Below are 13967 nucleotides of genomic sequence, written 5' to 3' on the forward strand. Positions count from 1 at the left end.
AATGTACACGAAGGATATTACTACACTTCAATATGAGAATTATTTCAGAAATTGAATTACTTAAGAAATTGCTTTTGTATGATCATAAGAAACCTATGTCTAGGCCCATCATACCATGGAAAGTGCAAGAATGTGATTATTCTGCGATTAGAAGCAAATGAGTTGACATCTAGTGATAATCTTGTATATAGTATTAAAATGATGCATCTGTCTTTCTTTCTCTCAACACAAATGATCCATATTCTAATATATTATTAATCAAATGTACCATTCAATGTAGGAATCCGAGCTTAAGCTAGATTGCTTTATTTATTTGTTTATTATTCATTAATTTTAAAATGACAAAGAGAAAAAAAGGCAAAAGTTAAAAATTACAAATACAAACATTACATGGAAAAGTTTGTGGAATAATACAAGGTAAAATTAAAAGGAAATATAAACATTCTACATGAAGAAACACTTCACTGTTGTTCTTATATATCACTTGTGCTGAACAAATATAAACATAGCTTTATCTAAGTTTAACATTTTAGCATGTTCACTCTACTTTTTGGGGAAATGGGTCGAACCTCGTAGTCATTTGGGCTCCCCCTCCCCCCCTAGGTTGCTACAACAACATGTAAATTTCAGAGATGAATGGAAGGAAAGAAGGAAGGGAAGGAGGGAGGGAGGGAGGGAGGGAGGGAGGGAAAATTATCTGTCTGCTTGTTCCTCAGCTTTGTTAAGAAGCTAAATAATTGTCACCAATTTATAACTGCAAGTTTTTTTCATTAGACTTCCTGAATGTCAAGATTCTTAATCCACCCTTCAACTTTAGAAGAAGATATTTCACCTTTTCTGTAGTTATGGCATGGTTCTCCTGTTTAAGATCTGCAGACAGCTTTCTGCAATTCTCCTGCTTTTTGCTTTTTAGCAAATTTCATCTAGATACATTGAGTTGACCAGTGGGGGAATAGAAAGAAGAGTTAGGCCTCTTCAGGTTCTGTGAAAATACTCCCACCAATAAGTGAGACCTATAGGATCTCCTGGTTCAACCTCTGATGATGTGTAATGACAACTGTTGCCAAACACTATGATATTGATTGCCCAGCATCTCATGGGGAGAAAGAAGTTGTGGTGTCAGTTTCTGTGGGAACAGAACTTCTACTGGTCTTCTGGTTTGTTGACCATTGCCAGAGCTGCTTCTGATTGATGCAGCCCAGATCTTTAAGAAGTCGGAGGACATCATTGCGGAACTTAACCCCTATGAATGCATACAGGAATGGATTGAGACAGCAGCGGAAGCAAGCCAAGCTGTAAGTCACATCATTAGCCAAATGTAGGGTCTTGATGGCATTGCACTTGCCAGTGGTTTGGTTGAATTTTGAAATGGTCCTGAGGACTATGATGCAATTGTAGGGGAGCTGAAGGAGAACAAAAGCTATCATGACCACAACAAGGATTTTGATTACATGTTTTTTTTCAAAGCTGTGAGGTTGCAGCAAATTTCTGATGATGAAACAATAACATAAAGCCATTACCGATAGAGGTAAGCAAAACCCAAAGACCATCTGAGATACTCTTATACCGATAGTTAAGGCTTTATGATCACCTGTGGTGATGAAACATTGTGGTGGATCTGAAGGAGTTTCATAAACACTGGTATGGATTACTTCTGGGATAGAAAAAATAACAGCCAATGTCCAAATCAAGAAACAGGTAACTTTACTGGCAAACATTCTCTGTGACCGAAGACGATGGGCTGAAGTGGCCTGAACAATAGCAAAATACCTATCAATGCTGATGGAGAGAAGAAGAAGCATGCCACTGAAGAAACTCATCTGGCAGATGAGGTAAATGCCTTTGCATGCAAAGTCCCCAAAAACCCAGTGCTTGGCAGCACTGACTGCCCAAAATGGGAGAGTCAAAAGAAAGAAGATGTCTGACAAGGCCAGATTGAATAGGTAGACATCAGTCATTGTCTTGAGCCTCTTGAAATAGATGTAGGTTGCCATAACCAGACCATTGCCTGCCAGTCCCACAAAGCATATCAAAAAATATGCAACAGGAAGAAAAATAGCACGGAATTTCCGGATCTCTTCTTTTTTGCACATCTCTTCGAACTGACTGTAGTCAAAAAAATTGTCAGTGCTGTAATCCACTGTTATTTGGCTCTCTGTGGCAGCATCTTCACCATAGCTGTAGTTATTATTCATCACAAAGTCACCTTTGCAGAACTAGAAGGGAGATACAACATGGGTTATTCTTATCTCCCCATATTTTTTTGGTTGTGTGATTTTTGTTTGTATTACAAAGGAAATGATATTCAGATAAGAATGGCTTGTTTTTTGAGTGTTCTTCCTTAGGAACCATAAACATAATAAACTAATATTAGTTCTATTTCAGTTGAATTATGGTGACTTCCCTCCAAATAATTCTAGAAAATAATGGCTTAATAAAGTTAAGTATTAGAAGGTTTTAGTCTATGCTTCCCAAAATTCCCAAAATGAAGGAGTAATGTTTCATTCCATACTTGAAGAGTAAACTTTTGAACTGAGTTTTATACCTGATGACAATGGGCAAACTCATGCATTGTTCTCATCCACTATTCAAAAAATACTTCATCACTGATTTTGGAGGTGTTTTTGTCTACCCAAAAGCTGTGTGTTTCTTGGAGTTCCCCCATTCAAGTAATAATCAAAACTGATCCTGCAGAATAAATTATGCAAACCCATAATGTACAGGCGTAGTGTGTTTGTGCGTGTGTGAAACTATGTGGAATACTATTATGAAATAGCATGCATACACTTACCCATATTATTTTCCCTTTTGGAGTAAGTAGCTTTATGCAAGGTATAGAAAAATATTGAGAAGCAGGAGCAAAAGAAATTAAAAACAGCTGATAAAAGAAAACCTAGTTAAACCCAACACTATTCACTACAATACTTCTCTTTTGTTTTTGCCAATCATCCATCCTGCACCAAATTGCCTTGTGTTTTTTAAGCTTGTCTTCCTTTTTTTGTTTGCTTGATTTTTTGTTTTTGAGCAGCTCAACTATTGTAGCCAGAATACTCCCTTCCACTCACCCCATTCACACTGCTTTCCTAGATTTACTTGTGTTGAATCCTTCTTCATTTTAATGTATGTTTTTGCTTCCTTCCTTCCTTTCCTTGCTTATTTTTAAAGTTTTTGAAAACCATACATAATTCTTAAGTATACCATTCTTACTGAATTCAACTTCCTATACTTACTCAAATCTCAGTTCCTAATAATGAAAAAGGTAATTTTTCATTATATTATGTTTCGTTATGTTAGGCATAACACAGGTAGACGGTAAACACAGGGTCAATCAAAATGGACTCAAATCTCTATACACCAATGGACAGAGTATGAGGAATAAACAGGGTGAATTAGAAATTCAAGTAAATGAGGGCAAATACGATATTGTTGCCATTACAGAAACTTGGTGGGATGAAACCCACAAATGGAACATACAGCTAGAAGGATTTAAATTATTTTAAAAGAAATAGACCAAATAAAAGAGGAGGTGGAGTTGCAGTATATATAAGAAATAACTACATCTTTACAGAAATAGAGCACAACAATGATGAGAACTATCTTGAATGCATTTGGGTCAATATTAAAGGTTGGTGGGGAAATAACATTTCCATAGGTCTATACTACAGGCCACCCAACCAAGCAGAGGAAGTAGATGAACTTTTTGCTAGTCAGCTAACTAAGGTATGTAGGAAGCATACCACAATAGTAATGGGGGATTTTAACTACCCTGACATCAACTGGGAAACAAACTCTACACCAAGTGGAAGACCCAAAAGGTTCCTAACAAACCTAGCAGACAACTTTGTTTCCCAAAAAGTAGAGAGGGGAACAAGGGGATCGGCCATATTAGACTTCATTCTCACTAACAGAGAGGAAATGATAGAAGGTGTTGAAGCCATAGGAACCCTGGGGGCAAGTGACCATTCCAATATTGGAATTCAATATTAAGTAGAACAAAGTCAAACTACAGTGTTGGATTTTAAGAGAGCTAATTTCAATAAACTTAGAGAGAGCTTGGGAAGAATTCCATGGATGAGAATCCTCAAGGGGAAAACAACTCAAAAAGCTTGGGAAATTTTGAAAAATTAGATTACAAAAGGCCAGTCTAGCACAATACCAATGAAGAAGAAAAAAATAACAGCTCCCAAAAGAAACCAGCATGGCTGCATAAAGAACTCTCTGACAAATTGAAAGAAAAAATAGTTAAGTATAAAAAGAGGAAAGAGGAGGACATAACTAGGGCAGAATATCAGGAAATAGCCCAAGCCTATAAAGATGAAGTAAGGAAAACTAAGGCTCACAATGAAGAAAGTCTTGCCATAAAAGTAAAAAATAATTTAAAAAAAGCTTCTTCCAACATGTTAAAAACAAGAAAAGGGTTAAGGAAACAATTAGTCCATTGCTGGGAGAAATGGCAAGAAGGTGACAAGCAACAGGGAGAAAGCAGAACTATTTAACTCATTTTTTCCATGTCTTTACACAAAGGGATAAAACAGTCCAGCCTATCAAAAACAGCACCACAAAAATCAGATTAGGAACACAAATTGAAATAGGGAAGAAAATGGTAAGTGAGAACCTATCTATCCTAGACGAGTTCAGATCACCAGAACCGGATGGATTACACCCCAGGGTTCTGAAGGAACTGGCAGATGAGATCTCAGAACCACTGAACTATATCTTTCAGAGATCCTGGAACACCGGGGAACTGCCAGAGGACTGGAAAAGAGCTTATGTGGTTCCCATCTTCAAAAAAGGTAAAAAAATAGATTCAGGAGACTACAGACCTATCAGCCTGACCTCAATACCAGGAAAGATTCTGGAAAATATAATCAAGCAATATTTGATAAGCTAGACCATAACCTACTTCTAGATAAAGTGGAAGAATGTAGGTTGAACAGCATCACCACCAGATAGATCCGTAACTGGCTGACCAACCGTACTCAGTGTGTAGTCCTCAATGGAACTGCATCTACATGGAGGGAAGTATGCAGTGGAGTACCACAAGGCTCTGTTTTAGGCCCAGTACTCTTCAACATCTTCATCAATGATTTGGATGAGGGAATAAATGGGGAACTCATCAAATTTGCAGATGACACCAAGCTGGCAGGAATAGCCAACACTCCAGAAGACAGGCTTAAGATACAGAAGGATCTTGACAAACTTGAACATTGGGCACTATCTAATAAAATGAAATTCAATGGTGAAAAGAGTAAGGTTCTACATTTAGGCAAGAAAAATGAAATGCACAGCTACAGTATAGGTGGTACCTTCCTCAATAGTAGTAACTGTGAGAGGGATCTTGGAGTCCTAGTTTAAATATGAGCCAGCAGCTGTCAAAAAAGCCAACACAGTTCTAGGCTATATAAACAGAGGAATAGAATCAAGATCATGTGAAGTGTTAATACCACTTTATAAGGTCTTGGTAAGGCCATACTTGGAATATTGCATTCAGTTTAGGGGACTGGAGACTAAAACATATGAAGAACACTGACAGGAACTGGGTAGGACTAGGGGAGACATGATAGCAGTGTTCCAATATCTCAGGGGTTGCCACAAAGAAGAGGGAGTCAAACTATTCTCCAAGGCACCTGAGGGTAGAACAAGAAGCAATGGGTGGAAACTAATCAAGAAGAGAAGCAACTTAGAACTGAGGAGAAATTTCCTGACACTTAGAACAATTAATCAGTGGAACAGCATGCCTCCAGAAGTTGTGAATGCCCCAACACTGGAAGTATTTAAGAAGATGTTGGATAGCTATTTGTCTGAAACGGTATAGGGTTTCCTGCCTAGGCAGGGCATTGGACTAGAGGACCTCCAAGGTCCCTTCCAACTCTGCTATTGTATTGTATTGTAAAACAGCCTTTTTATACACAGGTCATTACTTTTCTTACAAACCTTATAAACCACATAGAATTCATTATTTTTTCTACTATTTGCAGAATTTTAACATTTATCCATCCATTTTCTGACCTTTAGTAAAACCTTTTATCATGACATACACATTTATCTACTTATAGTATTTTCTCACCATTTATGTGTTCCTTGAAATCATTTTCCCTGTCAAATAGTAGGGTTAATATTAGTATTCAAATTTTAACATTAAATTTTATGTGATTAATTTGACACAATCTGAAGTTTGCTGTAAATCGTCTGGGTTGCAATCAGCGGTGTTGTATTATCTGCATGCAAGCCATCATCACATCTTAATTGTCATCACTAGCATTAAAATTTCAAGGGGATATCTTCAATCATAGCCTTATATTTTCTGTTCAGTGTTTAATCATTAGTTAAGTATTCTATTTATCTTCATATAAACTTTTATTATAATCATATATGGGTCATTGCATTCAGTAACCTATTTTCAACCTCATATTCCGCTAAACATAATTCAAATGCTTTTCCTAAATCAACAAATATTCCTTTTTGCAAGGTTGTTTATCTCTTTGTAAAAGTGAGTAATAACAGCATTCTTCCAAATGTCTGGCTTGGAAGTAGCCTTCAAACAGATTCTAAAATATTGCACAATATTTATATAATGAAATCAAATTCATATTTTAACATTTTTCCAGTTGGAACGTCTATACCTGCGGCCATAATATTTTTAAATGTTGTCATAACAATCTTTACTTTTTTCCATTATTTTTTCCAGGACATTAACACGTACAATTTTGATATCAATTCCATTTTTTGTCATATCATTACCATCTCCACAGACCTCTCTACAATACTCCTTCCTGCTTTGTTGCACTTCAGTTTCATTCCAAATTATTTCATCACTTTTATTCTTAATCCCATTTGCTCCATTGCAGGTTATTTTTTCAGCTCTTCTCATCTATTTTTCACTTTCTAGCTCAACTAGATTTTACTAATATGCAAAAATTTTCTCAGAGCGGATCTTAGAAGTTTCCATTCCAATGCAAGTATTATATCCAAATGGCAAAAAAGATGCTTGAGAAGGTAGAGTCAGTCGGATGGATTGAGATGGATGGCTAAGGAAATTAAAAACAAACAAGTAAATAAATCCCTCAAACTCCTGATTTATCTCCACACGAATACTGGCTATTTTTTTTTAAAGTGTACAAGGGGAAGAAAAGGTGTGCAACTAACATTTTGTCTATCAGAGCACTTAGATTTCATTTGCAGTGAAAGCTTTTATGAAACAGCTGTCTCAAATTGTTATACGTTGGTGTGTTGATACAACTCCCAAAATTTAGAATCTTCTACTGGAAACTGTTAAAAGTTTCTATTCCATTATACGTATATAGAGTGGGGAAGAATGTAATAGAACAAGAAAAAGATTTGTTCAAGATTGGAGAATGGTAGCCATATGAAATATGTTTATTTCAGAAGTAAAGTCCTACTGAATTCAAATGGTATTATTTCTACAAGGTAAATAGGCACTGGATTGTAGTCTATGGAACTTTCCCTGTTTGTATTTAACCACAGTACAAACAAGTCCTGAAATTCTCTTTTTTAAATGATCACCACAACATTTCCTTTGTTATGGTTTTCTCATAAAACCTTGAAATGTTTTTTATCCGTTTCTCATCCATAACTGAGGAATGAGAAAGATTTAAGTCATCTTTAGTTATGCCTGTACTAAAGTACTCTTCCACTCATTAATCAAACGTTGTCTAAGGCAGAGTTTCTCAACTGTGCTATCTTGAAGATGTGTGGAATTTAACTCCTAGAATTGCCCCAGCCTATGTGATGGTTTGAGAATTCTATGGGAGTTGAAATCCATACATCTTCAAACAGCCAAGGTCGAGGAACAATGGTCTAAAGATAATCTCATGGTGTAAAATCTATTAGATCAGCCACTTTGAAAAGAAGTCAAGTGACTGCTGTGATTGGAACAGAAGCAGGATTGGTATCATCAAAGGAAAGAGCTAATATTGGTATTCTGAATCAGGCTGAATCAAGGATGAGTGAATAGCAGTCAGCTCAGCAGTGGAGTGGAAATTGAGAGCTGTGTTATGAGCTGCTCTATAGATTGAAATAAATAAATAAAGCCTCAAAACAGGTTACTTTTTGGGGAGGAATTAGAATACTTAAAAAAAACAAATTCTGTTTATGTAGCACATGTAAACACATAAAGGATCAGCGTGTAAAGCCAGAATTGCCTTTTGTCAGTGAACATTTTATGTTAAATTATAAACAAAAATTATTTATGGTCTCCAGCAAGGTAGCTTATAAATGTTCTTCTAAATGTTCCAGAAACAGCTTATTGAAATTATAAATGGCATTAGATAGTAACCATGTTAAGGACTGTTTTTGATTTGGTTCTGACATATCAACTAATATTATACAAAATTCTAATATTCCTCCCAATGGCTTTGATACATATGAAGGGCAACACCAGATAATCCCATTTAGTCCTTAAAATGGGAAAAAAATATGACAATATAACACTTGATTCCTCTATCCTTGAGCCCTGTTCAGTGATGAGTACAAGAAGTAATACTGGCCTTCTTTTAGTGCAGGATAAATTAAGGAAAGTATCTGGTGCTGCAATGGAATAGCGATGTTCGTAGTGATTTCAATTTTGTCCTTGTGCCTCAAAATATTGTGTGGATAGCTATGAAGTCCAAATAAGTGGGTAAAATGATGTCCCCATCCCAATACTGTAGTAGAGTAAAAAGCATTGTCATGTTAAAGCCCTTTTTGACAAAAAGCAGTTAGAACTTGCATTACATTGAATGGTGACACAATCTGTAGTACTTAAATGACAGCTTTTTCTGATTTCAATCAAGTTTCTATTCAAAAGCTACCAATCTTTCAAAAAGTGTTTTGTGAAATGTGAAGCTAGATACCATTATGAGAATCAGGTACCAGATTTACCCTGCAGCCTAGCCAAAGTCGCTCAATGACTGGGAAGAAAGAGAGTAGCCTTACAGTAACCTGAAGTAACTTATAGGAGCTGGGCAGATCTCATAGTTAACCGCACCATCAGTTACATCATTGTTGTAATGTATTACATATGATCCAACAAGAAAAAAATGTGTGGGAAAAAATACAAAGAAAGTTTGAGAATAGAACATCCATAGATGGCTTTAACAGCTTTATAAGCTAGATATAAGACTAAAGCAATATACCATAACATTAGAAATGTTTTCATGAACATGTTTTAGCTGTGGTTAGAGAAACATATTTATGCTTGAGTAGCAGCACTAAAATAAATTAGATGTGGGTTGGCCAAAGCAAGGAAAACTGAACTTTCTTGTGACAGTTATTCCATAAAATCCCAGAAAGACATCTAAGATTCAGTTTCACTGGGAGTTTAAAACAGGTAGAAGTGTTAGTTCTATGAAGAAGTTCACAGAATGATGGACAATTTCTAATCAACTGGTGAGGAAAATGAGAATTAAATTGACCCAATTTTTGATTCAAGATGGAATAAGGATGGAGCAATGAAGAGAAGAAATAGTGGGTGTGGAACAGGATAAAGTATCTGAAAACTGGAAATAGGGGCTAAAATTTTAGCAAAACTGGGGGAGATGAAGGAAAAAAGAGGGGGACTTAGGAAGGGCAAACAGAGAGATGTAGAAAGAGGACACTGCAGGAACAGGTGGAGAATGAAAAAAAATGATGCAATGGGAAGGCCCCTGCCTTATGTTTGAACTGTCTTCTTCATCACCACCAGCCAGGTTTTGTATGAAACTATGTGTTGGGTACAGATTAGTGCATGACAGTGGTAGAAATCTTTGAAATCTCCTTACAAGAGGCACAAGACAATGTAATTTGTATAATGGATGCATAAATCTCAGACTTGATAGAACAAAATTTGATGGTACAAAACTGGTACAAAGCACAGGTTTTTACTACTCACAGCAATACACTTGAGACCTTTTGAATTCTAGGTTGAAATGTATGTACTCCCTTAATGATGGGGGTACAAATTCCACCCTGAGAAAAAAAGTGAGAAAAAAAGTGGTTTAACTTTTTGGTCTCGGTTTAACTTTGGGTACAAATCATTTGCTTTGCAGTTACTGAACACTGCTGTACTGGATTGAGTGAACCACATCCTGTGGGTTTATTCGAAGCAGCATTGCCTAAAAAGGAAAGAGGACAAGGCAACTATCCTTGGGCTCTCTCTACCTGTGTGAAAGTGAGTGTGCTGAGAGAAAGAAGAATTAATTCAGAGTGTTTAAGTGAAACTTTGCCACCAACCTAACCACATAGTTTTCATCAAGATTAGCCCGTGAGGTTGGGAGATGTGGTTTGTTGTTCAGCAATTATATTCGTGCTTAGCAACTTTCACCCCATTAATTCAACTGCAAACCCACCATCTCTATTCTATACCATGCAGGGTGGGATCAAGGGGAAGAAGATCAAGTGAAACACATTTGAGGAATAACAAATGGCTGGTTTCAAAACAAGAAGTTCCATGTTTTGTCAGGCCAAAAACCTATTGATCTCACCTTTTGTTTTCTAAGTGATGAAAAAGACACTTCTGGAAAGTACAAAAGCTAGTCTTGAGAGAAGAGGACCATCCCTTCTGACAGCGGTTGGTTGTGCAAAGCCTCCTTTTCATTAACTTATTTGTGTACAAAAAGCACAAAAAACAAGTTTAAAGGGCTTAAAACTTGTAAAACAGTGAGCCACATAACCTGTGGTTTGTTGATAGGTCAGTGGCTGGGTTCAACTTTCTTGTTAAGTCATAAGCCATGGTTTACAGATTGTAGTGACTTAATTCATATGACATATTAAGTCATGATGACTTAGGATCTCTCATTTATACCCCCTAATCTATTCCCCATTGTCACATTTATAACATTTATTACATGGCACTAGTGGTGGTTTCTGGATCCCATTGCAATCGGTACGGTGTAATGGAGTCGGGCGTCCACATGAATACTTACTGCCAGCAACACTCCAGCTGCTCGCGCAGGCACCATAAGCTCTGTGCATGTGCACAGAAGCCCCCAAAACCTCAAATACTGGTAAAGAGCGCAGGCGGGTGGGCCCTCCAGAGCACCATACCAGAATGGTACCTGGTGCTCCCGGCAGGCACCAGAATGCCCATACCGGGGCATACCAGTCATAACCCACCACTGCATGGCACACAAAGAAAAAAATGGGCAAGGTACATAGAGAGTTGAAGAGAGGTGGGGATGGGTATGTTTAGATCTGCTTTTCTCCCAACAGCAACAGCAGTGAGAAACTGAATGTCTGGAGTTAGAAGATGCACAGTGTTTTCATACGTTTTATATTGTACCTGGAAAAGGAGAGGGAGCTTCCAAAGTAATGCAGCTTTCAGCTGTTGATCTAGAGGAGAAGAGAATACAACAGATGCATTAGAAGCCCTCTTGTGAGAAAGAAAGAGAACCATAATTGCATTACTTGCTGAGCAATCTAGGAAAGTCCACGATGAGTCACGTCCAAAATAATAGCAATCATTTGGATGTGGTTGGAGATTTGTACTTTCTTACATAATTGATTCTGAGATGTTGACTATCAAATTGATTCACCAGATTGTTCTTTTGACAGGGATTGAAAAGTGGGGGATAAGGGACTCATTATCCCTACCAAGTACATTACTGGCTTACAGACCCATAAGGGCAGTTATCTCCCTCCTGCATGACTCCTGCTTCCAAATCTTCTTCTGAAAAGTCAAAATTGGTTAAGGGGCTGGACCTGACTGTTATCTTTAGGTTCACAAAAGCAGCTTTATTTGTCCAAAGGAACAACTGAAGTGGTTCAAAAACCAAAAGAAAAATGGAAATGGAAAAATATCTAAATTGGCTTTGTAAGCATATTTCAGCTCTGGAACTATTTTCCTAAATCAACTTGTCTGAATTTGTTATTTTTCAATTTAATACATTTATTTTGATTTTTACTAGTCGAAGGTTAAGAAAGGATCAAGGTTAAAACCTGGCTCTTTCCTTAGGCATTGGGCTAAAATGGGAATTGAGCCCAGTAGATTTATACTTGGAATAAGAATGCTATGGAACATTCATTGGATGGCTTTATTATCTTGTCTGTTTTGTATTTTTGTGAGCTGCTCAGAGTTACGCTGCATAAAATGATCAGCCATATACCACTTTTAAATAAACAACTATATCAATAGCAATATTAGCAATGTAACATAAGAAGCAAGTTATGCCCAAAAGTTATACAAATGAATGATACAATTATAAATTAATAACCTGGAAATTATAAGATAACAACAAATCAATATTTTCAACTAGCAACAGCAGTAAGTATAGTCAAGTTAAAATGTAAAATGAATTAAACACTTCTCATTTGAGAGACCGCCTACTGCCAATTACTTCCACTAGGCCAATAAGATCCCATAGATTAGGCCTCCTCCGAATTCCATCTGCCGGCCAATGTCGACTGGCAACTACCCGGAGGAGAGCCTTCTCGGTGGCTGCTCCGACCCTCTGGAACGAACTCCCCGTGGAGATTCGTACCTTCACCACCCTCCAGACCTTCCGCGTAGCCCTTAAGTCCTGGCTGTCCCGACAGGCCTGGGGCTAAAGACTCCAACTCCACTCGAATAGTATGACTGTTGTGCTTTTTTAATGATGTATTGTCTTCATGTTTGTAACTTGTTTGTCCTTCCCTCCCCCTGAATTGTGAGCCGCCCTGAGTCCCCTCAGGGAAAAGGGCGGCATACAAATAAAGTATCTATCTATCTATCTATCTATCTATCTATCTATCTATCTATCTATCTATCATCCATATATTTTATTTTTTATTTATTTGTCAAATTTTGGAACTACTCATCTTACTCACAGAGGAACTCGGTGGTGTACAAATAAAATATTAAAGCATATAAGTGTATAAAATTTTAAGAAAAGCGAGAATGATTAAAATTCAATATTAAAAACTAATTAAAAAGTGTGTATGGGGGGGCTTTCAGGACACCAACCAGCCTACCAGCTGCATACTCCTCTCCAGGATAAGACATATAATATATATGCTAAAAGCAATAAAATATTAGGTGCATTAAAATGTAATAAGGTAAAATATGAAGGTATTAAAATTGAACCATAAAAGCTAATATACTAAATATCTTAATATATAAATACCAGTGCAGTCATAATGTAGATTGGTAAATTTTTAAAAAATCTGTTTTGCAATTTTCATTTTATTTCTAATTGATAATGAAATAACATGAAATATATATGTATATGTATAAAATATTTCAATCATTAGTGAATCAAGTCATCCCATATCTTTAAAAGAGAAGAATATTTGGTTATAATATGTAAACATTAGACAGATGGAAATTTGTTCCTCTGATTTATCATTTGAAACCGGCAGTTCTCCTCATAATATTAAGGAAGCTAAGAGAAGCAATATGAGCCCTTGTCTGATTTATGTGAGCAGAAAGAAGCAGTTACTCTAATTTGAGAGGATTTCACTCCGCACATATGCAGGAGTTGAACTCTCAGAAAAGGTAATCTTCATACTCACCCCTGTCCATGGTCTTTCACAAGCAGATGGCAAAGAGGAAGTGTGAGTGGCAGTTTGTCAGAGAAGAGAAGCTCTGACTGAGTGTAGAAGAAAAGGACCTGTATATAAGGACCGCCTTTTCATTCTTGTTGACAATACGCAAGCATGTAAAGTATGATATATTGCCTTCAATGCCAAACATTTAACCATGGTTTCTCTACCTGTACAGTCAATACTGAAGCAGAACTTGGAAGGTGGGTTTAAATACCCTCAGATGTTTCCTGCTTTACTAGAGAAAGTATTCTGGTGCAACTGATAAGAAGAATTTACTCCCTTGAAAGCTGAAAAGATTGTTGCAAGTTACATTTTTGTGGTGACGTCTATTAGAGAAATAGCCTTTATGATATATGGCAATGGGATGTACTTCCTTTTAAATTCATGTACACCTTGCATTTGGGGAGCTTTTTTTAATTTAGAAAAAAACCCTGAAGACATATAGAAAGGAAGGGGACCAAGAGAGATAA

At 36.8% G+C, this 13967-nt stretch overlaps 1 protein-coding gene across 1 annotated transcript; it reads right to left on the reverse strand.

Annotated features, from left to right (window-relative positions):
• Positions 1-364: 364 nt before the first annotated feature.
• CCR7 (C-C motif chemokine receptor 7) lies at positions 365-13524 on the reverse strand. Its single transcript, XM_032237256.1, has 3 exons — positions 13465-13524; positions 11258-11307; positions 365-2216 (listed from the first exon to the last, which is right to left on the reverse strand). Exons 1-3 carry the CDS (start codon positions 13472-13474, stop codon positions 1095-1097), a joined length of 1182 nt encoding a protein of 393 aa, XP_032093147.1. The 5' UTR covers positions 13475-13524; the 3' UTR covers positions 365-1094.
• Between the last annotated feature and the right edge of the window lie 443 nt (positions 13525-13967).

The sequence above is a fragment of the Thamnophis elegans genome, chromosome Z, assembly GCF_009769535.1.
Source record: "Thamnophis elegans isolate rThaEle1 chromosome Z, rThaEle1.pri, whole genome shotgun sequence".
In the NCBI taxonomy this organism is placed as follows: domain Eukaryota; kingdom Metazoa; phylum Chordata; class Lepidosauria; order Squamata; family Colubridae; genus Thamnophis; species Thamnophis elegans.